Consider the following 11,735-nt stretch of genomic DNA (forward strand, 5'->3'; position numbering starts at 1 on the left):
GGAAGAAGGGTCCATACGTCATCACTAAAAGACCAGATTGTGTTTTTAAGCCCATCTGTGCAGAGCAGCTGTAGTTTGCTATAGGAAAGCAGCTATGGGTATTAAAGAAGAAGGTAACATTCTGCACTTTTTTTTCTAATACTTAATTGAAGCATCTAAGAGGAGAGTAATTGAAGAACATGTAAAGACTGTGCTTCACCATTTTGCATGCACCCAATCTTCAGCATGTGCAAGTGGGCTGGCTTCAGTGCTGAACCAATCATCTAGACATCAGTCAATTTTTTTTCTAATCTGGTTGTTAAGAATATATTTCAATGAATGTCTGACGCCAACTCTTTACATCACTGTTGACAAATGAAAAGAATGGATGCATTTGATCCAACTGTTTCCCAAAACTGGGTATTTCCAGGAAATGTCAAGTATTACCTCACTCTGCATCAGTTAATGTTGGAATGAAATCCAGTAATTCATCCACAATGACACAAGATGTGAGGTCATATTACACCACATACACATACATGTGCAAAGAAATAATGCTATGAATTGCAGTAAGCAGGCAGTTGAATAACTTATTGCAGCAATGACAAACATTTTCCATGATGTTTCTACAAAGACACTTCGCACTACAGTCAATTATAGCTTGTTTATGGCAATATCTTCCTCTGGCTATTGCTGAAAGTGGAAGCAAAAATATATATATTTTATATATGTATATTTGTTGCTACTGCTCATACAGTAGCCTTTAAAGTAAGTCCAAATGTGTGAAATCCATATTTAAAACTACTGAAAATAAGGGAAAGCTGTTTGCAAAAGAGAACCACAAAGTGCAGGGATAACCTGAAGAGGTTATCCCTGCACTTACAAAAACGTCTGTTGTTTTTCAAAAATGATAACTTGGTTTCATTCAAAAAAATAATAATAATTTTTTAAAAATCTCAAATCAAATTTCAGCCAGCATGGTGGCATGGTGGATAGCACTGTTGCCTCACAGCAAGAAGGTCCTAAGTTCAAGTCTGCCATCAGGTTCTTCCTCCCACAGTCCAAAGACATGCAGTTAGTGAGGTTAGTTTAAATGGCCCACCTGTGAGTGGTTGTCTGTCTCTCTAGATTGGCCAACTATCCAGGGTGTAACCTGCCTCTCACCCTAAGACAGCTGGGATAGGCATCCAGAGGAGGATGGATGGATTCAAAATTATGCAATCTATAAAAATGATTCTGCTAGCGTTACATAGACTTCAAGTCGGATAAATGATGACGGCGAGCAGACAATAGCAAATGAAGTTTCTTTTTTGCCCCTTCTGTCTTTTAAGAGAACATCACAGTGCACACTGGTGCACATTTACACTGCCACTGCTAGTGGACTAAAACTGATGCTCTGAACTGCATTTACCTGATGCTATGAGGAATCCTGTATTGTTTATTAACTCATAGTTTAGGGTTATACTCGTTTGACTGTGACGTGTGACGTTTCAACTCATGACTAAACTGCTCAAGCATTCTCACAATACTGGACTTTTGAAACTTCCACTACACATAGAAAAACAATTATTCTATAGTTGGGTAAAAAACACTGGCTTGCTTTTGTCCTTTGCCTTTCTCTTTCCTCAAAAAGTAACATAACCATTAGTTCTATTACTGTTATGTTTCCCATCTGCATGCCCTTAATGATTCCACTGGAGTGAGTGTGTGTGATAATTAGAGTGCTTAAGGACATAGAATAAAGCACTATAGTAAAGTTAATGTGAGGGTTGAATGTAGTAGCTGTGGGTGGCTGTAGCTCAGGTGGCAGAGCAGGTCAGCCACTAATCAGAAGGTCGGTGGTTCGATCCCAGGCTGCATCCTGGCTGCATGCCAAATATCCTTGGGCAAGATACTAACCCCATGTTTGCCTACTGGTGGTGGTCAGAGGGCCCGGTGGCGCCTGTGTCCGGCAGCCTCGCCTCTGTCAGTGCGCCCCAGGGCAGCTGTAGCTTGTTATCGCCAGTGTGTGAATGGGTGAATGACTGAATGTAGTGTAAAGCGCTTTGGGGTCCTATGGACTAGAAAAGCGCTATACAAATGCAGGCCATTTACCATTTTAGTAAAAAAAATGGCTTTGAGGAAAAGTTCCTTTAATTATTGGAGCTTGTGTTAACCTATCACAGACAGACTGATCAATGCATGTTGTCTGATACTATACAACTTAGATATCTGATCATTTAGAAATGGGGTCATACGTACCTGTTGTTTGGTAGCATGCCACAATACAGTGACCTAAACAATCTGTGCTTCATTCATATCATGTCAAATGTCCAGCAAAGCAGATCTGACTTTGTTTCCAACACTCTTAGTACTGTTGCAGCACATGCTGAGACACAAGTGTCATTTTCTCCTAGACAGAAGAGGTTAGGACGAAATGGAAAAATATCTAGGCTTAAATACAAAGCCTGCACACAGTACGCCCCAAAGCCAATTCAGTATGTGTGGCTTCTCATCCATAAACGGGACTAAGTCGATGAACACAAACACACAATAGGCACACACCTGCATTCACACTGTGGCCAAAAGTCTGCACCAGCATCCTCTGCTCTCATCTAAATGAAGTTGCATAGAGATCACTAAACTAATTAGAAGCTCTTGGTTGGCTGAATAGACAGCAGTGCAATGGATCGAAATCGCGGTAAAACTGCAGCACTCACTGTGCAAAAGAAAAAAAAAAAAATCCTGCACGGATCCAAACAGGAGCAGCCTCGCTGGCATAGGCGGTGACTACGTTTGTGCGTGTGAAGGAATGCACAGCGATCCATTAGCCTACCTACTGCTTTTCAGGGCTCTCTCTCTCTCTCGCTTACACACACATATAAATTAAAAAGAAAACCCAGTCTTGTGAAATTCAAACACATACGGATAAATAAAAACAGCCCACACCGATTCCAGCCTGGGGCTCTGAAGCATTCTGTGTGTTCCTTTTTATTCCAATATGGCAGCAAGTGCCCAGAGGAAGAGCAGCCTGCAAAGGAAGGACTTAGAATTAGGAAATGCACGATTCAGCCAGCAAGAAGGGACTGCCTGCACACCTGGGCTGGCTCCTCTGCAACGATCCCGAAAGACCAAAACCAGACACGAAGAACAACGGTTGGTTTGGTCTTTAAGACAACATAACTGAACCGATTTCCCATCTTTTGTTGAAAAATATCGATCGCTCTATATTGTGTATGCTCTGTCATCACAAGAGCATACACAGTGTTTTCTGCACGTCTAAATAATCCGACCATTATAGGGGGCACTCGTTTGAGGTGCGTTTTATATGCCGGGGGATAAGAGCACACAGTGAGGCAGCAGACCTATTTTCTCTTGTTCAAAACAAATCCTACATACAACCTCTATGCCATTTAAAAATTGCAGAGTCTATGTTTGCGCATTTTCGGCAGTAAGGATGAAATAGTGTGCAGTGTGGGGGATGTCTCTCCCTCGACCACACAGCCAGCGTTGTCTGTGTGAACAGGTTTACTGCATTACGACCAGCACGATTACCATCATAATCAGACTACTTATCACCAGCAGAGACAGCACCCCAGCCTTCAGCACTCACTTCCGAAGCTGTTCTCGCATCGCCGGCCTTTCAAAGCCTCTTCCGAGCGTGATAGAACGATCCGATTCCCAGGCAGAATAGAGGGGATGTGCCGGCCCCTTCCGCGGTCCGACCAAGCGTCCTTTGCAGCCGGAGGGAGACGTCCGAGATTACTGTGCGGAGCCTGTGTTTTCTCTTTGTAAGTGCTAGTTGTAGGCTGCAGAGGCTGACTGACCCACCGAGACACAAGGATCAACGTCCCAACATACAACATGCACGACTTCCGCCTACTATTTCAAAATAAACGCTTCAAGCCAGAAAGATCCTGACATACCTAAATATTATTGATAAAAAATCATGGGTGATCCTCCTACTTAGTTGCAGAATTTAGTTACACCTTCCATCCATCTAAAGCTGTGTCCTATAAAAATCACACGAGTACTACTTCAGATTATTTAGAGTATTTTTAGCCTTTATTCACATTTTCACTTGATTTGACCTGAATCTTTGTGGATTCCCTTATTAATTATATAACTGTCTATCCAGGAAGTTAACTAGCTCCTTGTAGAAGGCTTCATATTCCTGGTGTGTGCTCGTTTTGCTTGCTTACTATCATAAACAGCTTCAAAGATAGACAAAGCATCCAGGTCTGAAAACTAAAGCCAATGGAGAAGTGCCTTAAATGTGCATTCTTTCTAAAGGCTAGCAGGGGGTGACCTTTTGGTGACAAAACAACATCCTGCTGTTTTGAAATCTATGGGACAATGGCCCTCAGCTCCTTTGCTCTGTGACCTTAGCCGCTTTACTGATGGTATTATCAGACTTTATATCTAGTTTATATTGGATACAACATTAAGTTCATTTTGTTAATTTTGGGCGTTCTAGACATCAGAAAGAAGGATTTTCGACAAGGTGCTCATTGGCTAACAATCAATCACAAGTCATTAGCCAATGAGCATTTGGTTTTTCTTTTGGATACAATTTGAAAATACCAAGAGGAAGATGGTGAAAAGGCTCAGTTTGAAGCTTTAAAGCAGGGCGTCTTTGCATGATTCATAAGCTAACATAGAAAGTGGAATGCCCTGGAAAAAATGAAATGATTGTACAGCATTTTCTGTCATATACACTTAAAGTAAGGTGCCCAGAATATACAAACACAGGACATGCAAAAGTATCACCACAATAAGTGTAAGTAGAGGTCCTGACTGCAGAAAAAAGTTATATAGGAGTTATGGTTCTGAGTTGGTATCCGTTAATACTATTGACAACATAGAGAGAAGGACCTTAGAAATTGTACCAAAGCCGAGGATTACGAAGATGCACAAGCATAAAATACTCCCAAAAACTTACAGTGGACGGCTTGATGGCAACAATGATCTGCATAGGTAGAATACTGAGCAGGCTAAAAGTTGGCTTAAACAAGGGAATAATACCAAAAAGAGGAAGAACCAACAAAAACCCAAGAAAACACATAAAGCACAGACAATTATTGTAGTGGACAGTTTTCAAGGTTTTTAACATTCAGCTGGTATAATTTGTATTCAGGTGCTATTTGATCAAAATCCTACCTTGTTTTGATGATTTGGTCTGTATCTGTGTCATTCACTCACTGTCAAACAAGCTCTGCAGTACATCTCCAGAAACAGTTCATTATAAATAACCTGTTTCATTTTCTGTTAGAATTAGTGTGTGCTGGGACACCAGTTTAGCTCAGTGGGTGAGCCATATGCCATATGGCTGGAGAGCAGTAGGCCCAGGTTCGAGGGCCTACCGGAGAGCAGCAGGCCCTTTGCTGCATGTCCTAACCTCTCTCTCTCCCAGCTTTCCTGTCTATATCCTCTATCTATTTAGGCTGAAAAAATAGTATTAAAAAAGTGTGTGCTTTGGGAGAGCTGTGTTTGTAAAGTGCTGTTCAGGATTAATGTATGTGCAGATATGTACACACCCTCCTCGCTATGTATGTGCTACAAAAATAAAATGAATGTTGAATTTAAAGTGAAGCTGTATGACAAGGTCTGTTACTACCCACGGTTCTGAGATTTGTCAGTTTGGAAAATATTTTTTTAGATGATCTTGCCTAGAATTTGGTGAAATAAAGAATATTCCCACTATAGATTCTGGCTATGTATGGAACATATACATACAATGTAATCTAAACCTAAACAATAGAAGTAATAAAAAGTTAGTCATGTTCACAGCTGTGGATGTGATGGTAATGTGCAGGGTGAAGTCTGCAACTGGACCCTTCTAATGGATAAGTTTTAGTTCTGTAATTGTGTCCATCTGCATATGAATTTTGACACAGACTGTGTATAGACAGGTTTTCACCCACTGCAGATGTACCTGTGCAGTCTTCCACCTGCATGGTTCTCATTGTGGATGACACTTATATTGTTTGAATGCTAATTTGTTGACAAGTGGGCCTAAATAGGTAAGGGAGAAACAGCAGTGTTCGCCAGGAATGGGAGAATCATGAACCATGAAAAAGATACCAAAATATAGTATAACAAACACAGAAATTACCTGCAGTGGGCACTTTTCTGTGACTGGCTGATGGACCAACAACAGTAAAAGTAAAACTAAGGTGTCATTCAGTGGACATTTTCTGTTGTGAACGACTAACCAAATACCATAACTTGAAATAAAACAAGATGCATCTTGGGGTTGTTGGGTTGTTTTTTTTTTTAACAAAAAACAATTACTTTTTCAAAGTCTTTCAGCTTTTCATCACATTTGAACTCATTTGAACTCTTAGCCAGTGCAATATTGATGTGTAACAGACAACATGGGTGTGGAACTATCATCTTATTACATAAAAAGATGACATTTACTGGTGTAATCTTATATGAGAGTGAACAGCTTTCCCCCAAAGCCCTCAGCAAGTTTACAGACCCTGGCTATTCATTGCTAAATAATGGGAATATACACAGAAGTTACACAATTCTGACAAATATAACAGGATTGAACTGAAAATGCTGACACCTTTATTTTGAAAATAAACTTATTTCCATCTAGTCCTGTGTGCTTCCAGAAAACTTAGCCTGGGCTGCTTGAATAGGTGGAGCTCAGGCTCCCTGCCTCTTCCACCCTTCCCCCATCCCACTGTTTCTCAAAGCAAAGAAGCCTGGACTCCATTAGAAGTTTTTCACCTCAATGATGAGAGTCAGAAATGTGACCAATTAAACAAAGATAGCGGAGTGCATTATACAGCAGTTGTTTTGATTGCTCTCAATTTTGACAGCCCTAAAAAGATTCATATCAGTTTGTACATGCTCCAGATAGCTTTTCTTCACATTCTTTAATTCTCCCTTGCTTTTGCAACTTTGTACTTTTGTGTTACTCGCAGCAACAACTCCACCTCATTGTCAGTCCATTTAAAAAACTCGGTGCTTTTCCTCGACATTTTGCTGCGACCTTTAAACGAGCTGGAAAGTAAATAAACGGCAGACAGAAATGAGGCAGGCCGGATCTTCTTGAGTTTCACACATGCGCAGTACTGGAACATAAGCGTTTTTGGCCGTTTCAATGTTGATGCACAACTCTGTGAAAATGACTGAAAACGCTAGTGTGGACGCGGAGCGTTTTCAGACGAAAACGCCGTTTTTAAATCTATCCGGGCTCGTGTGGACGTAGCCTTAGTAAGGTTCTATGTCTCATACCATAGGGTACCTAGTCTTCCATATAACATTGTGAGATGACAGTTGTTATGAAGTAGTGCTAAATATATAAAAAGAAAATGAACTGAATCTTTAACAGTGATAATGCTGTTATTATGAATGTTAGGTCAGTTTGACAGAGAAGGTGAAATTTTGCAAGCAGGCTCATGATGGTGTTCACTATACCTCAGGGTATTTGTGCTTATTGTTCTCCATCAAGACTTTGAAGTAGAACTTTGCGTTGGCAATCTAACCTTGGGAGTTGAATTTCTGATATACAATGTCTTGAATTTGGAGGAATAAGAAAAAAACATTCAAGAGAAACACTAAGCATACAGTTGGTAGAAGTCATTACCTGATGTGTTCTTAATTCTACACCTGCAGCTTTTACAAAAAGTTTTTCCCATTGCTGTGGAGGAATTCTCACCCACTCTTCAGAATTGTTTTTATTCAGAAAAAATGGAGGGTTTTCAAGCATGAACAAACTGTTTAAGGTTATGTTTAAGGAATCTCAATCAGATGTAAGCCCATGTTTTGACTAGGTCACTTCAAAAGCTTAACTTTTTTGTTTCTTGAGCCATTCACCGGTGGACTTGGTGGTGTGTTTCAAATCCTTATCTTGCTGCATAATCCAAGCTTCAGGACACAAACTAATGGCAGGGCATTCTTCTTTAGGATTTTCTGGTAGAGAGCAGATATAAGAGTTCCAATAATTATGGCCACCATGTTTGACTGTTGTTATGGTCTTTTTATATAATGCTGTGTAAGTTTTTCTGTCAGGTGTAAGGGCACAAATCTTCCAGTTCAACTTTTTTCTCATCAGTCCACAGAATATTTTCCCAAAGGTCTTGGGCATCATCAAGATGTTTTTTGCCAAATGTCAATAAGCCTTCGTGTTCTTTTCAGTCAACAGGGGTTTTACAATTGTCACTCTCTTAGAATGTTAGCTGACACATCAATTTTCTTATATTAATTAAAATCATAGACTTCCAGCTTAATGAACTTAGTGCCAGGTTTCATAATTACTCCTATGGCCTGATAAAATCAGAAACCACTCTACTGGCACTTACTTTTAATAGAAATTTGACTGACATGGCGACTCGTCGATTTTAACCTAAGAGAATCTGAACGTTTGAGTGTCGAGTCTCTAGTGTTGGGAGAATAAAAAGTGCCAGCAGGAGCTCCATGCCAGCTCCACCTCATCCCTGGACTCGCTTTGTCTGTTATCACTTGAGAGAGATCTTACATCAGTTCTTGACTATGAAGAAATTATTGACATGACTAAAAGCAGACCACACTGACGGAGGAGAAATGCAAATAAGGGCTTTTTGCCAAAAGTAATGTAAAAGTAAGATTTAAGGATTGTTTTGTCTGTTTTATTAGTTGCTATTCCCTTTGTCCATTGTTTTTGTGTTGTCTCTGTTGTTCTATGAGTTTTGTTAAGGTCAAGGGTCTGTTACCTGTGATTTTAAATGTTGTTTTTTTTTTAACTTGCTAGTTTTCTTTATGTAAATTTATGATTCTTGATTTTCTTTGTGTTTATATCCATGTGTTTGTCCCTTTCTGTTAGTTGTGTTCTGCTAGTTTTCTATGTTACATTTTCCCTAGTGTTCAGCCCTTTTATGTCAAGTCTCTGTCAGTGATGTTCTCCTTGTTTATTTCCTGTTTAACTTTTGTAGTCCTTGTCCCGTGTGTTTAGTTTTACTGAACCCTCCTGTCTCATTTTTCCCTATGAGTTTCAGCTGTGTTCCCCAGGTGTTTCATCTCTGCCCCAGACACCCTTCTCTGTAATTCCAGTCTTCTTCTTGTTCTTTGTTTGATCATCTGTTTCCTATCCTTGTTTTTGATTTATGTTCCTGCTACTTTATTTATACCTGTTCGCTTCCATCATTAGCCTGTATCCCCAGCGTAAACTGTTTTCAGTTCCTGGCTTCTGGTGTTTCCCTTTTTACTTTGTTTCCCTTTTGGATTTAACTACCAGATTATTAATAATCTGTATTTCTTAACCATTAACTTTTTTTTTGCATCACTTCTGCTTTTATGAAGACCACCATGTGGTGTTGCTGTAATCACGAGTAATATAAATGCTCAACATGAGAAAAGTCAATGTCAGGGATTTGATTATACTGAACTTGCATGGCTTTCTTGTGTTGTTCATGCGATGTTTGCACAAGAGATCTCATTGGAAAAAAATATCCTTTTATTAAATATTACCCTAATTATTAAATATTATCCATTGAAAGGAGAAAAATCTAAAAAATAATAGATAAGACGGATAACTTAATGATGACAGTTATCATTATTAGTGTGAATGCTTGTAAAAGCATTCACAGTATTGTTGTTGTAATCTTTATTAGTGTGAATGCTTGTAAAAGCATTCACAGTATTGTTGTTGTAATCTTTATTATTACTAGAAAAATTTGCATTTCCTGCGAAAATGATGTGTGGATGCCTTAACGCTGAAGTTGCCTGCTGAAAAAGCTGAAAAAGTTGAAAACTTGCCTAAAGTTATATGGCGGTGAAGAAACTGAAAATTCTGCTGAAAACAGGTGAAGAAACAGAAAATGTTTGCTGAAAAGTGGTGAAAAGCCAAAAACTTCTACTGAAAGGGGTAAAGACAGAGAAATTTTTGCTGAAAAAAAACATTGCCCTAAGCAGAATTTGAACCTAGCCCTCCTGGTCCTAAGGCAGCAACTCATCTCACAGAGCCAAAGTCATTCTGACAAAGAAGAGGTGGAGAGACTGACAATTCTGCTTAAATGAGCAGAAGCTGCTGAGAATTGTGCTGATAAGAGGTGAAAAGGCTGAAAATTTTGCAGAAAAGAGGTGAATCAGCAGAATTTCAGCTGAAAAGAGGTAAAGAAGCAGAAAGTTGCGCTGAAAAGAGATGAATCAGCAGAATTTCTGCTCAAAAGAGTTTTTTCTGAAAACAGCTGAGATTTGTGCTGATAATAGGGGAAAAGGCTGAAAATTTTGCAGAAGAGGTGAATAAGCAGAATTTGGGCTGAAAAGGGGTGAAAATTCTGCTGAAAAGAGTTCAATCAGCAGAATTTCTGCTGAAAAGAGTTCTGCAGAACTGAAAAAACTGAAAAAACTGAAAATTGTGCTGAAAAGGGGTGAAAAAGCTTAAATTTGTGTTGAAAAGAGTTAAAAAAGTTTAACTGTTAACTGAAAGAAATGTTGCCATAAGCGGGATTTGAACCTGGGCCTCCCAGTCTGAGAACGGATGCTCATCTCACTGAGCTAAAACACAGGTCAACCCGGCAAGGAAAATCTGTGAGGCCACTGATAATATGGCAGAAATGGGCAAAAAATATTGTAAAAAAATTTCAATATCTGAAAAAGTATAGAGGTTATGAGCACCAAAAGTCATAGCCGGCATTAGCAGAAAGAGCAGAATTTTTTAAAGTTTGAATGGCGAAAATCGGATAAGAACTGAGGGAGTAGTTAAGTGCCAAAAAGTGTACGGAAGCAACTAGAATAATATAGTGGAACTAGAAAAAGTTTGCATTTCCTGCGAAAATGCTGTGTGGATGCCTTAACGCTGAAGCTGTCAGCTGAAAAGCTGAAAAAGATGAAAAGTTGCAAAAATTTGTATGGTGGTGAAAAAAAAATGTCACCCTGAGCAGGATTCGAACCTGGCCCTCCTGGTCTCAAGGTAGCCACTCATCTCACTCAGCCAAACTCATTCTCCCAATAAAGAGGTGGAGAGACTGACAATTTTGCTGAAATGAGCAGAAGCTGCTGAGAATTGTGCTGATAAGAGGTGAAAAGGCTGAAAATTTTGCAGAAAAGAGGTGAATCAGCAGAATTTCTGCAGAAAAGAGGCAAAGACACAGAACGTTACACTAAAAAGAGGTGAATCAGCAGAATTTCTGCTGAAAAGAGGCAGAACAACCTGGTTCTGCTCAAATTCACCAATCAGAGGTACTGCTTCTGTCTGCTTCATCAGGCTGTGTACTTGTATGTATTTCTGCCATGGAGCGTTAACAAGAATCTGAGGTCCATATTTTATAGCACACATTAGCAGAAATAGCAGAATTTTTTTTAAAGTTTGAACATAGTATTTATAATATAACATAGTCTTTCTTCTAAATCATAATATTTGAACCAAATGATAGTATTTCTGCCAAATCACAGTATTTGTACCAAATCATAGCACTTGTGACAAATCATAGTTGTTAGCTGAATCTGTGCTAAAACATCGCATTTCTGCTAAAACGTAGTATTTATACTAAATAATATTTTTTCTTACAAATCATAGCATTTGTGCTGAAACATAGAAAATTCTGCCAAATCATAGTATTTGAGCCAAATCATACAATTTGTGCTGAAACATTATGTATGATTTATGATTTAGCAGAAACACTGGGACTTGGTAGAAATACTATGATTTACATGAAATACTTTGACTTAGCAGAAATACTATAATCTAGCAAAAAGTACTACAGCATAGCAGAAAACCTATCATCTAGCAAAATTACTAGGATTTAGCAGAAATACTATGATTTGGCACAAATACTATGTTT

The 11,735-nt window shown here is 39.1% G+C and overlaps 1 protein-coding gene across 6 annotated transcripts in view; it reads right to left on the reverse strand.

Moving 5' to 3' along the window:
* LOC100700501 (dystrophin) overlaps positions 1–3,906 on the reverse strand; it is a 69,708-nt gene extending 65,802 nt beyond the window's left edge. Inside the window, exon 1 of one of the 6 annotated variants that reach the window (XM_025902986.1) lies at positions 3,572–3,906. In XM_025902986.1, coding sequence (XP_025758771.1) covers positions 3,572–3,591 — 20 coding nt within the window. In that variant the 5' untranslated portion in view covers positions 3,592–3,906. The remainder of the gene's footprint in view (positions 1–3,571) is intronic. The other 5 variants (XM_025902985.1, XM_005459233.4, XM_005459234.4 and 2 more) reach the window with 5 other exon arrangements.
* Between the last annotated feature and the right edge of the window lie 7,829 nt (positions 3,907–11,735).

This window comes from Oreochromis niloticus, linkage group LG23 (assembly GCF_001858045.2).
Source record: "Oreochromis niloticus isolate F11D_XX linkage group LG23, O_niloticus_UMD_NMBU, whole genome shotgun sequence".
Lineage (NCBI taxonomy): Eukaryota > Metazoa > Chordata > Actinopteri > Cichliformes > Cichlidae > Oreochromis > Oreochromis niloticus.